This window comes from Trichechus manatus, unplaced genomic scaffold, assembly GCF_000243295.1.
Source record: "Trichechus manatus latirostris isolate Lorelei unplaced genomic scaffold, TriManLat1.0 scaffold00164, whole genome shotgun sequence".
Taxonomy (NCBI): domain Eukaryota; kingdom Metazoa; phylum Chordata; class Mammalia; order Sirenia; family Trichechidae; genus Trichechus; species Trichechus manatus.
Window position 1 is genome coordinate 2,235,906 of NW_004444100.1, and position 15,026 is coordinate 2,250,931.

Here is a 15,026-nt window from a genome sequence, read left to right on the forward strand (position 1 = left end):
CAAAAAGTCCCATGTGAGAAAAAAAGGAAATCAGTATTTCTCAATGGCAGACACTTTGCATATTATCTCATTTAACTTACAATCATCTTTCATGAGGTAGATGTTATTACCACAATTTTAAAGATTCTAAGATTGAAGATGAGAGAGGTTATTTAACTTGACTATAAGATCATGTAGCTCTTAAAGCACCTGAACAAAACTTTGTAACCAGATCACTAGATTTGTCTCTATGACTCCAACCAAAGTCTAAGCATTTTCTACCATACCAGGACAAATGTTGCTTAGATTATCCCTGTACGAATGACTTCCGGCCAGTCTGTATCTTAGGAAACACACTCTAATTTAGCGGGTTTTTAAATGGGTTAAAAATAAAGAATGGGGGATGGTTTCAAACTGGAGAAACATCTTTGTTTATTGACAATGTGACACCCATCACTTAGGTTTTATTAGGCCTCAGTTCTCTCATCTATAAAATAAGATGTTTGGACCTGATGACACATTTGCCAGTTCCTTCACCGCTCGGACATTCTATTAGGAGACAAGTCACTTGCCTCAAGATGCCGCCACCTTGTTGGGTGGGCTCTGAAAACTAAAGTATTCAAGTTAACAGGCATTTGAACTATTCCAGAGAAAGCCAACTGCAGATCTGAGGGAAAAAATGAAGGGCAATGAACAGCGGGTGGACGTGAGGGTACGAAAGAAGACAAGGACTGGAGCTAGAGACGGAAACATAAAAGAGAACAGTAGCATGCAGATGACTCAAGATAACCACAAACGGGTATTCTGCGTTTATAATGCAAATGAAACTCTGCTGGTCCTCTAAGGATGCAGGAATAAGACCTTGTTCTTGCTCTTAAGGCGCTCACTGAATGCCCAAGGGTTACACTATATAATCGGAGATCTATAATATCAATCTCACTAGAAGCCCCGGCTAAAAAATGAAAAGAAAACTGAGAAACGAAAATACTTTCTAAAAAACAAAAACGTTTGAATGTGTTAAGGGCAACGTGAGAAGACAATCTCTGGAAACAAATGGGACGCACTGGCATGCCGGATGCGCCAGTAGGACAAGGGAATTGTCCCCCGCCCCCGCCTCCAGACATAATCCAGACACACACCAAAAAAAAAAAAAACCGCCTGGGCCGTCAGCGGCGCAGCTTTTCCTTTCAGCCAGCGGAGCAGCAAGGGCTACAGGGACAACGACCACCGCCCCCGATCGCCCCCGATCGCCCCCGCCTCCATCCCTCGGGCCTCGGAAGTGACGCAACGCGCCCCGCCCCCTCCGCTAGATCCGCTGCTGCTCCCGCGGCGGGCGGATCTGCAGGAGGCGGCGGCGGCGGCCGAGGCCGAAGGAAAATGGCGGACGGTGTGGATCACATAGACATTTACGCGGATGTGGGCGAAGAGTTCAACCAGGTATGTGAGGGCCCGGGCCCGCGCTGCCGAAGCGGGCGGCGCTGCGGCCCGGACGCTGACCTGGGGCCCGTCGCGGACCGCGAGCCAGCAGGCTGCAGATCGTGCGCCCTTGTCGCTTCTGGGCCGCGCCGCTCGGTCCCGACGCGGCGCCCCCCCCTCCCCCGGCCCTCGTTCTACCGCGTCGTTTCGCGGGCCGCGGGGGCTGCGGCCTGTCGCGGGACCTGGAGCCCGGACGCAGGCCGCCGTGCAGCCACCACCGCCCCTCCCTCGCTGCCGCCTCACTCTCCATTGTTGGCGGCGGCCGGCGACCGCTTCGCGCCGCGCTAGGCCCGGGCGGCAGGGCCGCGTGTGCGCGGCGGGGAGAACGGGCCACCGCCGCGTCCCCTCCCCTGCCGCCGGGCCCGAGGAGGAAGCCCTGGCGGGGCGCGCGACGGCTGCCGCCTTTTTCCTGATCCCCGTTGCTCGGGCTCCGATTCCTTTTGTCGCTCCATTTTGTTTCTCTCACCGCGCACGGTCGCTTCATGGAAGGCCGCATTCACAGCCCTTTGTATCCCGCGCGCCCAGTTTGCTGGGCGCTCCTGCTTGCGTTTGCGACAGGCTTCGGCGTGGCTCTTTCCTCCTCCTCCCCTCACGCTTTCTGAAGGCGGGTTAGGTGTGGGCACGTTTGCAACAAGTCCTTTGACTTTTGGACCCACAGATCGTATATAAAAGTCGGTGCGTTGGCCCTTCGCCTCGTGAATCGGGGGCTTGCGGTGCCTGTGAGGCCCAGTCGCTCTTAGCCTTTGTGGTGAAAATACCCGTGAAGATGGCTTGAGCAAAGAGAATTAGAAGCGCAATGGTGGGATGGAACAAAAAGATGGTAGCTCACCAAGATATTAGACGTAGAGGAGTGATTAAAAATGAAAACCGTTCACACGAATTTCTTATGCTATATTTTAAAAATAAAGACTTGTAGATATGACCCTATTTTCGAATGTAAAGTCTTAAATTTCTTCCGTGGGACCTGCTTTACATTTTGAGAGGTTGGAGAAAGCGAGAATGCAAGGTTTTTCCAGTATCTCAAAGGCCACGGTTGCCTGGAAGAACTAGCCGCGAAGCAGTGATGCCTGATGATGGACATCCTTGCAGAAGATCTCGTTTGTTGCTAGTGACGTTTAAGCGCTAAATCTGCTGTTCATATCGTTACTGCATTTTATGTGGTAATGCGTTTAAAAAGAAAAAAAATCAAATTGTGCCTAAATAAATGTAGTGCACCTAAGAGCATTGTTTTATATTTTCAGGTTCGTAGGGTCGCTATGAGTCGGAATCGACTCGACGGCGGCGGGTTTGGTTTTTGGGTTTTCTTTTAATGAGAAACTTAGTAAAATTTTGCAGTTTAACGTGTGTTTCCCACCCCTCCCCCCGTTAAGGGTGTTATTTGTGATTAAGGACTCAAGATTTTTAAAAACATGGAAACCACAGAAATTCTTACTGTTGTGTTTGTCAAAAATGACTTCGTGCCCCTGGTTTAGATGTTAGAAAAGAAAAAAAAAAATTCGAATTGTTTCTTCCTCTCTTAAAAACTGGATATGTTTAAATATAACTCATTGCTATCAAATGTTAAGTTGAAAAAAATTTTTTCATTCTGCTTATATTTTGGAGGTATGTGGTGTCTGAGTGTGTCAATTGCAAATTTGAAAATTTACTAGAGTGCTGCACAGAGTGGGATCTAATGTTTTTAAGGTCAGTAGACAAGACCTCTAGGAAATTTCTTCTTTTTATTATATAACATTCCATCCAAAAGAGGGCCATACCTGCAAGTAAAGGAACAATTGAGTTTTCAGGACTGTCTTCATTAGGTTTTCTTACAAGAGAATACATTACTTCATCTTTCTGCCCACAATTAAGGAAGAATTGGGGCATAATTTTAGAAGTTAGAGCTTTCGTGAGCCCTCCTTCATGAGATATTTTTAGTCTTTAGTATACTTAACTTGGGAGGGACATCTTCCTTATCCAGATAGCTGGATGGAGTGATACTTCTTATCCCTGTGCAGTTTAAGTGCTGACTGAGCAGGAGGTAAGAAAAGATTAAAATTTGGGGGATTTGATGAGGGCCTACTTTATAGCGTTCTTTTTTAGATGTAACTTTTCATTGACTTGTACCTGTAGCATTGTATCTCACATAGAGTATGTAATTTTACCAGTAAAATCTTTATACCTTTGAATAGATTAATGGGGGTGGAGCTGCAAGAGCCTGTTTTTCTTATTTTGCATGTCATTGGCCTCTGTAATCTGCTTGCTGTGGTCAATCCTTTTTTTTTTTTTGTTTTTTTAAATAGCCACAAAACAATAATCATTTTCAAGGTTCATCTTGGTTTTTTTGTTGTTGTTACTGTAATTGAAATGTTTTTCTGTAATTTATCAGAATTAGAGGCAACTACAAAGTTACTACTGACTGATTTAATTTGTGCTGTCTGTTATTAGCTGGTGACCTTATATCTACCGGTTGCTTTAGTAAACTGTAAGACTTAACTGTAGTTGAAAAAAATTATCTTACTAGTTATTAGCCAGTCTTATTTTTGGTTTTTAAACTACAGTAAACATTAAAAAAAAATCTTTGTTCTCCAATGTGAGCTGCATTTTAAACTGAATGTATAAACCTTGAAATTCTCTGTAGTCTGTATTATTCATTTTCTTCTCAAAGTATGACCAATCCTTTTATGAAGCTTTTTTTTTTTTTTGTATTTTGATAATGCATAGTATTAACCTACTTCAAAAAGTGTAACTCATTCAGTTGTCTTAGAAGAAACTTTCATTTGTTTGGGAATGGGGTGAGAATAAAACAGTGAAATTATAGTAGAGTTCTTTCTTCACCAGGTGAATTTAAGAATGGAGAAGAAAGTTGGAGGAGGGGAGAAGACACAAGAGACTAGCCTGTTCTTTATGGATGCTGTTTAGTTCTTAAATTGAAGGTCTTTGGATGTCATCAAATTGAGACTGAGGATGGTTGCCCTAGTAGAGGGAGAATTTGAACTACTTCCAAACCTCTACATTACTTGAATTTGGAGTTGAGAAGAAAGAGCTTCTGTCTTGGCCTTTATGGTGTAGCAGTTCAGTTTCAACTGGGATTTGTACTCAGTGTAGTAGCTAGTGTAATAGTAATTACAATAGGCTTTCTTTTTTTTTTTTTGCCCAAAACTAAATAATAATATTTTTAAACCTCAGTTGTTCATAATACATTTCTTGAGTATCTGTTATATGCCAACAACAAGGAATACAAAGATTAAATAATTTCTACCCTGAGAGTGCACTGTAGTGGACATGAGAGACATCTACATAACACTGATAGGAGCTGTAACGTAGATACCACTCCTTTATGTGTATCTTTATCTGTAGAATTTTTGTTGGGGGCAGAAGAGGAAAGTCAAGAAAAATTTTAAGAATTCCCGAAAAGCTTATACTCTGTGCATTAGAGTAGTGTGTATTTTGTTTGTTTGGGGGTAAAAAGCTATTAATATAGAATTTAGTTTCTGGTCCATCAGGCTGTAGGTCCCTGATAACAACGCCAATTTAGTAATCTGACCAGCCAACTTTAAATGAAGATGTTTGTGTAGATAGTGACTAGAAAAAAATATCATTTAGAAGTTATGAACCTAGATATCCTAATAAGTCAGCCTACCTTTCATGAGTCATTATGCTTTTTGGATAAAACTATGTATTTATCCAATTCTTAGTCAGTTATGGAAAATAAGTTTTATTGGACAAATGGTGAAAGCTTATTTTTGCTAAGTTTTATGTTTAACAGAAAACTGTCTAAGATAAGGCTATACGGTAGGGAATGAGATAGACAGAGACTGATTCAGAAGCAAAGGTAGAAATGTCTGAGAGAGCTAGAACTCTTCTCAGTTTTATTATTTACGAGTATAGGTAATTCAGCTGCCTATGAATTGTCCAGTTTATCTGGCATGTTTTTAGTACCAGGTTGGCTTCGTTACTGTCAGTTGAGCTATTTACAGGGATTACAAACTAATACTCGTGCAGAATATAATTAGACAAAATCAAGAAATGAAATATTTTCTAAAATAATAAATATTAGATTATCTGCTATTGGATTTTGCATGTTAGTGTTTCTCTTCCTTGGTATAGAATGTAATATGTATACGTAACATGTGAGTTTCCCCCGTGCTTGTATTTTCCTAAATGAGAATGACTGTTAAAATTCTTTTATTTTTTTAAATAGAGCGCTTTGAAACAAGTGGCCTTTGCTGTGTCATTAAATGTAGCATCATATAAAGCAAGAAAGGTATTAGCTAGTTTTAGGACCACCAAAAGCAATGTTGGGCCTGTCAGAGAGAATGAAGGAAGAGCTGTACTTTTGATACCTATTCCATGGCTGTTATCCCAGTAATGGTATATAGTATAACTGTGATATTAAAATTTCACTGTTTAGGGAAAAAAATGTCTAAAAATACTCTTTTTTCTGATTGTGCTTTAGATGAAGCTTTGCAGAACAAATAGTTTCTCATTAAACAGTACACATACTGTTTTATGACATTGGTTAACAACCCCATGACATGTCACCTCTCTCACTTCTCGACCTTGGCTTCCTTATTACCAACTTTCCTGTCCTCTCCTGCCTTCTAGTCCTTGTCCCTGGGCTGTTCTGCCCCATTAGTCTTGTTTTGTTTCATGGGGCTGTCCAATCCCCGGCTGAAAAGTGAACCTCAGGGGTGACTTCACCACTGAGCTAAAAGGGTGTCCAGGGGCCATACTCTTGGGGTTTCTCCAGTCTCTGTCAGGGCTGTAAGTCTGGTCTTTTTTTGTGAGTTAGAATTTTCTTCTACGTTTTTCTCCAGCTCTGTCCGGGACCCTCTATTGTGATCCCTGTCACAGCAGTCAGCGGTGGTAGCCAGGCACCATCTAGTTGTACTAGACTCAGTCTGGTGGAGGCTATGGTAGTTGTGGTCCATTAGTCCTTTGGACTCATCTTTCCATTGTATCTTGTTTTCTTCATTCTCCCTTGCTCCCGAAGGGGTGAGACCAGTGGAGTATCTTAGATGGCTGCTCACAGGCTTTTAAGACCCCAGACGCTACTTGCCAAGGTAGAATGTAGAACATTTTGTTTATAAACTGTATTATGCCAGTTGATCTAGATGTTCCCTGAGACCATGGTCCCCACAGCTCTCCGCCCAGCAGTCCAGTCCCTCGGAGTTTGGATGTGTCTGTGGAGCTTCTGTGACCTTTCCTTGTACGAGTTGTGCCGGCTTCCTCACTATTGTGTACTGTCTTACTCTTCACCAAAGTTACCACTTATGTGTTGTCTATTTACTATTCCCCACCCCCACCCCTCCCATTCCTGGTAACCATCAAAGATTGTTTCTTTTTGTGTATAAACCTTTCAATGAGTTTTTATAGTAGTGGTCTCATACAGTATTTAGTATTTGTCCTTTTGTGATTGACTTGTTTCACTTAGCATAATGTCCTCCAGTTTTATTCATTTTATGAGATGTTTCACAGATTCATCGTTGTTCTTTATCGTTGCATCATACTCCATTGTGTGTATGTACCATAGTTTGTTTATCCATTCATCTGTTGATGGGCATCTGGGTTGTTTCTATCTTTTTGCTATTGTGAACAATGCTGCAATGAACAGGATGTGCATACATCTATTCGTGCGATGGCTCTTATTTCTCTAGGATATATTTCTAAGAGTAGGATTGCTGGATCATATGGTATCTCTATTTCTAGCTTTCTAAGGAAGCACCATATCGTTTGCCAAAATGGTTGTATCATTTTGCATTCCCACTAGCAGTGCGTAGGAGTTTCGATCTCCCCACAGACTCTCCCAACATTTGTTATTTCCAGTTTTTTTTTTACATTCGTGCCAGTAATGCTGGGGTGAGATGGTATCTCATTGTGATTTTGATTTCCATGTTTTCTTTGGTGAAGTGTCTGTTCATTTCCGTTGCCCATTTTTTAATTGGATTATTTGTCTTTTTGTTGTAGAGGTGTTGGATTTTCTTGTAGATTTTAGAGATTAAACCTTTGTCTGACTTGTAACGTCCAAAAATTTTTTCCCAGTCTATGGGTTCTCTTTTTATTCTTTTTGTGAAGTCTTTTGATGAGCCTAAGTGTTGAATTCTTAGACGATCCCAGTTATCTAGTTTATCTTCTGGAGTTTGCATGTTGTTGGTTATGGTTTGTATCCTGTTAATGCCATGTAAAAATACTGTTTTGTTGTAGGGGAGAGGAAGATAATGAAAAAAAGGTTGAGAAACATTGCGTTAAAGGAACTAATAGAATTCTGGTCATTTTAGTACTCATTTTGTTTTTAAACACTTTCTCCTTGATATGGCAAGTTACTTATATATCGTGTAGAACATAATCTATGTAAAATTTTGTGACAGTACCTTGCCTTTAAATGGTTGTAGTGATTTAGAACAGTAGGGAACCAAAAAAAAAAAAAAAATTACCTAATGGATTTATGAACAAACTTTTAAGAGCCTTTGCTTACTGGAGGTCTGTGCATAATAGAACTTGACACTGTTGACCTTGTCTCTTTGACAGAGTAGAAACTTTTTCCTTTGTTCAGTAGGCTTTCAGAGCTCACTTGCTTTATACACATTTTGCATAATTACTGAATATGGGTGTTTCCCCACTTTATTAAAGTGGGAACAGAAAGTTGTGTGTGTTCTGTATTTTTTTTTTTTAAATGGGGGGGAATAAGTGTGATATACTGAAGCTAAATAGAAAGATTACTGATACTACAAAAGAATATGTGCATAGAGTTGCATTTGTGGTAGTGGTGGCATATGTATTCAGATTCATTAATATTTTTTCACCAAATCCAAATGCGTACGGTTGGGGCTAGGAGTACAGGCTGTGGCCTTGGAAGAGAGTGAAGCTAAGTAGCCCACCTGGAGATCAAACCCCAGGACCATGGTCTCAATTAGCACCACACTTCAACCAATTGGAAGCAATCCAGCTACCAGACAAAATGGCTGATCCTAATATTGGTAGAATCATATCAATATGGAAAATTGGTTGATGTCAACATAGGAATTCATGGATGGACAAAAATAGTAAGTGATTATAATGCACCAAGTTAGTGTAGCTGCAATTATGTTTGTAAATTATTGTCTACTTATGTAAACATTCTCATAGATTTACAATTAATGAGAAACCAATGTGTTAACCTGTTTTTTATAAGTGAAGGTGTAAATTTAAATACTTTCATTTTAGTCTTGCTGTTAATAACCCTTGCATTCTTTTTTTACTCTCCCTCAGACCCCATATTGTGATTATAGTCTCTGCTGAGGAGGATGGAAACACAACTCCCTTTGAATAATAATAATAACTACTTGATGTACAGGACCGGATTGCAAGAGAGTTTAAAGTGTCCACTACCCCTTATGGGAAGCTTTTTAGTATCTTAACTGTATGGAACCACTATGCTGCAACCACATCACCTGAAGCTTCAGCTACACTGAAACTTCATAACAAAACTCACTCCTTTTTTCCTAATTTTTATTATCACTGCAATTTGAGCATGCTATTTTGGTTAACAAAAACTTAGTTTTTAAATATTATTTTGGTATTGCTGTGCAAACAAAATTATGGCATTATTCAGTGACGTATGGTCTTAGTTTCTGCCCATTGCTAACAATGGGTTTGTTCTCTGATTTACCTTGAGATCTTGGGCCTCTTTTAAAATAAGCCTTACAGACATGTTCTGCTTCATAATAAAATTGGTATATAAAGATTCTATTATTATATAATTAGTAAATTGGATTACTCATGTAATTATACAGATTACCTGAAGATGACTTTACAAAATTCAGTTCCCTTTGGGTTGCTCTGAGTCGGAATTGACTCAGCAACGGGTTGTTTTTGTGTGTGTGGCTAATTGTATAATTGATATTTCCCCTTCTAAGTTTTTTTCTTTTCTTTCTTTTATAAATCTTGTTATGGTTCCCTCTGAATAACAGAACGATAGTCATGTTCTCTTGGGGCCTGTATAATAATATTTTGGAGATCTGTTTATAGTCATGTAATAAATGCTTTCTCTGGGTCATTCTCTATCCATGTAATAGTTATTCTCTAGAACTATTAACTCCTCCTTATGTGTCATTGTGTAACAGTTCTTCCTTAGTAAATTGTCTTAATGGGAGAGGCTATGAGTTTTATCTGAACTCTTTCGTTATTGTTTTGTAATTGTCTCCCTTTTTCTTTTACTACTTATATGAAGTGTTTTATCTCATAAGAATAAAACAGGTATTTAGTGGTAGAAAGATTCAGTGGTGAGACAGGAGGAGGATAAAAATGGAGGTTTTCCTCTGCTACATGAGTAGTCAAGCCTGTGGTCCAATAATGGTACCAAAAGCAATTTAAATGGCATTGGTTGTTCTGCCAATACCTACATTTCATTTTTCTTTTTGCTTATTTATAAATTGAGCTCTTTCTTCCATTTTTTTCATGTTCACATATCTGTTCCTTTTCCGTTTCCTCTTCCATCTTGCTTGCTTTTCATATAGGCATGTTAGTGGCAATCCACTAGCATTGCTTTAATTCTGCTGGTAATACTCAGTGTCTGCTGGTAATACTCAGTGGCAACGCTTTACTGTATCCTTATTTATCACTTTTGCTAATTGATTAGATACCTAAGAAGTCAGGTAAGCATGAACTCTTTTTAGACTGGGAATAATAAAACTATTGCAAGATAATAATTTGTATAGTTTTACCTATATTTCATTTATTTTCTTTGTTCATTTGTTAGGAAATTTTGAATCATTTACATACTCATATTTGTTCATCTCCTCCCTATGGCTCAGCTCACTGTTTTTTTTCCTAAAACTAGTATCTTTCACAGGGTTGGGAAACAGATCTGAATACCATGGAAAATATTAGTTGTATTTTTCTGTGGTCAAATATTAAAGATTTGTAATGGCTCTGGTTTTTATTTGGGATATTTTTCTTGTTAATGTCAAATATATTTTTTAAAAGTTCATCTATTTGCATTTATATGTTGTTACGTTTACTTAAAATGAGTGTTTTACTTCCCAGGGAAGTTTTATGTTATTACTTTATTTTGTCTCCTTGTCAGTTCTTTTTCAGAGGAAGATTATTTTCTGTATTTTAATAAAAATCAGTGGGGAGATAGGATTTGTTATATAGAAATTCACTTTATAGGCACCATTCAAGAATATAACAGTTGCATAAAGTAAGAGAAGATATGTATTGAGATGTTTGGGCCTTTTTTCTATCTCCTATCAGATTTTCAAAACAAAAAAATGAACTTGTATTCAAATCTATTTAGTAATGTCCTGACAGTTGTATAATCTAGAGCATTATTTCTGTATCTCAGGAAGCTGAATATGGTGGGCATGATCAGATAGATTTGTATGATGATGTCATCTCTCCATCTGCAAATAATGGAGATGCCCCAGAAGACCGAGATTATATGGATACTCTCCCACCAACTGTTGGCGATGATGTGGGTAAAGGAGCGGCACCAAATGTTGTTTATACGTATACTGGGAAGAGAATTGCATTATATATTGGCAATCTAACATGGGTAAGTAAAGTTAACATGAATAAAAGTATTGGTAATTGATTCTGAACTGCTTTAGCAGTTCGTGTTTCCTCAAAATATAAATTTGAAGTTATTCAGTGTGCTTTTCTACATGCTTGCTTATGTGATGAGAAGGGAAATATAAATACCTTTAATTGCAGTTCTTCTGGTTTTGAATTTTGTGGTCTTTCAACTCTGATACCAGTTAAATACAATCCTGTTGTTTTATCTTCAGATAAATTACCGTTCTTACCTTACTACTCACATTGTCAGGGATCCAGTGTGGGAGTTTTGCCAATAGCTGAGTATGTCTATTCCAATAATGCTTTCTGGAACTAGGGAAATCACTACAGGATGAGTTTGGAACTACTGGATCCACTGTTAGACAGACCTGAGCTAAGACTCTGTTAATAACCTGATCTCCATACGCCTCCATTCTGACTGGTGGGCCACAGTGACGTTTTGAGTCTCCTGGAATTAGTGTCAGTTCAGAGCCAGTGTCCAGTAATCCCTGAAAACTATGATTATTTCCTTTTCCCCAGTGAACAGATACTGTTGTAAAAGGCTGTAGATCCTTTCAGGGAAGGTTGGGAGGAAGACTCACAGTATAAAATTTTGACAGTGTAGTGGGGTCCTTCCTCAAGGAAATCCAGCGTCCCCTTCATTTGAGAGGTTGTGGGTCTGTAAACTGACTCAAGTCTGGGAATTAATTGAGAGGCTGTGAATCTATTCTGGCAGTTCAAGTTAGAACGTTGTTCACTTGACCTGGAATTATTCTGCTTATACAGATAAAGTAAATATTTAGTAGATTTCCCATCTGTGTCACTCTTGAGGACACCGTGACTAAACAGCCAATGCCGTATGTCCATTTGAGTCATACTATTCTAATTACTGCTGTGACTCTGCTGTACATTCATGGTAACCACTCCGACCTTGTCATTGTCAGTTAAGTGCCACTATTAGGCCCCTATCACCACAAGGTCCAGTCAGCCCCGCTGTAGTTACATGTCTTAATTCAGTTAGGGCAGTTCCCACTGTCATATCTGACTTACATAAAACAGCAATCACAGTAGTCTTCAAGGATGCTGGGGCTTCTTTCACAAATTTATTCCTCACCCTTGTAGTACAGAGTGTGTCCTCTGGACACTCCATGGATGGGTCTTAGGGTCCAGCCTGATAAATCCACTCTAACATGCGACTCTTGAGCTGTGACTCTGAAGCCCCGAGCTCATCTCTTTTCTTTCACCACTTTGCATTTTGTCTAGTGAAATTAGCTTCCCTGTACTTTTCATTCTAACAAAATTGTAGAAGAGTGTCAAACATGCAGTCACCGAGAGCCTCACCTCTCACCAGTACATGATCTGTTGATGGTGATAACTTTGCATATTAATATCGCCACCTCATTCCATGGATTAGCAGCACCCTCTTTACTACTGGAGGCAGAGTCATTAGTGCCTTTAAGACTAGTCAGACTGGAGAACCAATTTAGAAAACTTCATCTTCAAGATTTTGTTTCTCTAGAACCACTCTCGGTACCAAATGTCTTAGGCTGGGTTCTCTAGAGAAGCAAAGCTAGTGATGCATGTATATACAGAGAGAGGGAGAGAGAAATTTATCTCAAGAAGATGGCTCATGCGTTTATGGAGGCTGGCAAGACCCAAAGTCCATGGCTCAGGCATCAGCTGGAGGCTTTTCCTGATTTACTTGGTTACAGGGGCTAATAACCCAGAATCCACAGGTCAGATGGTAAGCAGGCTGCTGGCTCATAGGGCTGCGGAAGCCAGTGAATCCTGAAGTTGGTAGGTCAGACTGGCTGCTAGCGCACGTCCCAAGAACTGCAGGTCACATGTTGACGAGCCAGAAATAGGATCCCGAGCAAGCAAACGTGGTTTGCCAGAACGGAGAAAATACGAAGTTGTCAAGGATTTCATTTTACTTGGATCCACAATCAACACCCATGGAAGCAGGAGTCGAGAAATCCAAGGATGTATGGCACTGGGCAGATCTGCTGCAAAAGACCTCTTTAAAGTGTTAAAAAGCAGAGATGTCACTTTAAGGACTAAGGTGCACCTGACTGAAGCCATGTTATTTTCAGTCACCCAATATGCATGCAAAAGCTGGACAGTGAATAAGGAAGACCAAAGAAGAATTGATGCCTTTGAATTACGGTGTTGGCAAAGAATATTGAATATACCACGGACTGCCACAAGAACAAATAAGTCTGTCTTGCACGGAGTACAGCCAGAAGAATGCTCCTTAAAAGGATGATGAGACTTTGTCTCATGTCCTTGGGACATGTTATCAAGAGGGACCAGTCCCTGGAGAAGGACATCATGCTTGGTAAAGTAGAGGGTCAGTGAGAAAGAGGAAGACCCTCAAGGAGAGGGATTGACACAGTGGCTGCAACAATGATGGGCTCAAACAGCAGTGATTGTGTGGATGGCACAGGACTGGGCAGTGTTTCTTTCTGTTGTACATAGGATTGCTATGAGTCAGAACCAACTCAGTGGCACCTAACAACAACTCCTTCCTCAGTTCAGATATCCCAGTTTTACTAAGAAATGATCACATAAGCTCTCAAACCAGAATTCAGAAATGTAGGAGAGAAAGAAAGGAACACAGTACCACTCCTGGTTTAAAAACAATTCTCATTTTCTAATTCATATTACAGACTTCTTGAGTTTTATTTCTGCTCTTAAATTCGAAATCTGATTTTTAGAACCACACTGCTATATACGTTGTATTTTAGATTGGGTTGTTCATGAGACTAGAAGTAAGATTGTTGGTTGGAAACTTTGTTAACTGCTTGTTCAGTGTATGTATTTATAATTTTATTAGCATTAAGTCGTAAATATTCGTTAAAACAGTCCTGTAGAAGAAAGGGCCAAAATCAAAACATTAACCCTACAACTTGAACAGATAGAGAGCAGGAAAAGAAGCCTTTGGGCACCAGAAGATAGGAAATGATATAATAGTCCTGTAGAATCTTTATATCTCAACTTAGAAACATGTTGCATGTACTTGAAAGTTATGAAATTTTATGTCTAAAAGGCAAAATAAAACTTGTCAGCCTTCACTTCATTAAGTATTTTATTTTTTAATGTCTTGTTTAAATATTTTAAAAACTAATTGTGACCAATCTACCACCCAGTCTGAGCAGTCTTTACAATATTGGAGACAGTAGCAGTATAGTTTTGGAGTATTGGTTCTAAGTAAGAATTTGAATCTTATCTCCTCCATCTGTTAGTTTTGTGACATTGAGCAAGCTCTTTAACCTCTCCATTGCATCATGTGTAGGATGGGAGTAATATTGTACTTAAAGAATTGTTTTCAGAGTTAAGAAATGGTGAATGTGAAGTATGTGATAAAAACTAGTTGCTGTCAAGTCAAGTCAATTCCAACTCATAGCAGCCCTATAAGAACTGCCCCATAGGGTTTCCAAGGAGCAGCTGATGGCAGTACGTGGTCGCTGAATACATGTGTGTTTTTTTTTTTTCTTTCTCTCAGTCTTATCAAATATAAGATGGAATTTATATCACAAAATATATTCCTTTAAAGAGAGAAAGGGACAAATGAGATTGGTTTTTGACAATATAAAATCATAGCAGTTTAAAGTTGGGAGGGATCAGAAACTCTTAAAACATCTATCTTTGAGGTTATGTGTCTCCTAATTTCTTAATCTCAGGGAAGTTATGTTCTTAGATATTTTTGTGATCTTTGGAAATTGGAGGCTACCTGACAGTAATTGCACTTGAATTTTCACTGAGCAATTAATTTTCTTATTTATCCTCAGTTTACTCGTAAAAACTAAATTAAAACAATAATTATATTTTGATGGTTAATGAGAGATAAATGTCTTGCAGTGGACAACAGATGAAGACTTAACTGAAGCAGTTCATTCTTTGGGAGTAAATGATATTTTGGAGATAAAATTTTTTGAAAATCGGGCAAATGGCCAGTCAAAAGGGTAAGAATTTTACCTTTTTTCTAATATGAGTTAGTAGGTAGTAATTATAATTTTTTTTATAATTTCTTAAAAGTTCATGCTAATTATACACAT

The 15,026-nt window shown here is 39.2% G+C and overlaps 1 protein-coding gene across 6 annotated transcripts in view; it reads left to right on the plus strand.

Moving 5' to 3' along the window:
* The first annotated feature begins 1,250 nt into the window (after positions 1-1,250).
* Positions 1,251-15,026, plus strand: part of CPSF6 (cleavage and polyadenylation specific factor 6) — a 41,629-nt gene continuing 27,853 nt past the window's right edge. For 4 of the 6 annotated variants that reach the window (XM_023740802.1, XM_023740801.1, XM_012558402.2 and 1 more), the window contains exons 1-3: positions 1,251-1,416; positions 10,760-10,969; positions 14,830-14,933. In XM_023740802.1, coding sequence (XP_023596570.1) covers positions 1,357-1,416; positions 10,760-10,969; positions 14,830-14,933 — 374 coding nt within the window. In that variant the 5' untranslated portion in view covers positions 1,251-1,356. The remainder of the gene's footprint in view (positions 1,417-10,759; positions 10,970-14,829; positions 14,934-15,026) is intronic. The other 2 variants (XM_004386431.2, XM_023740805.1) reach the window with 2 other exon arrangements.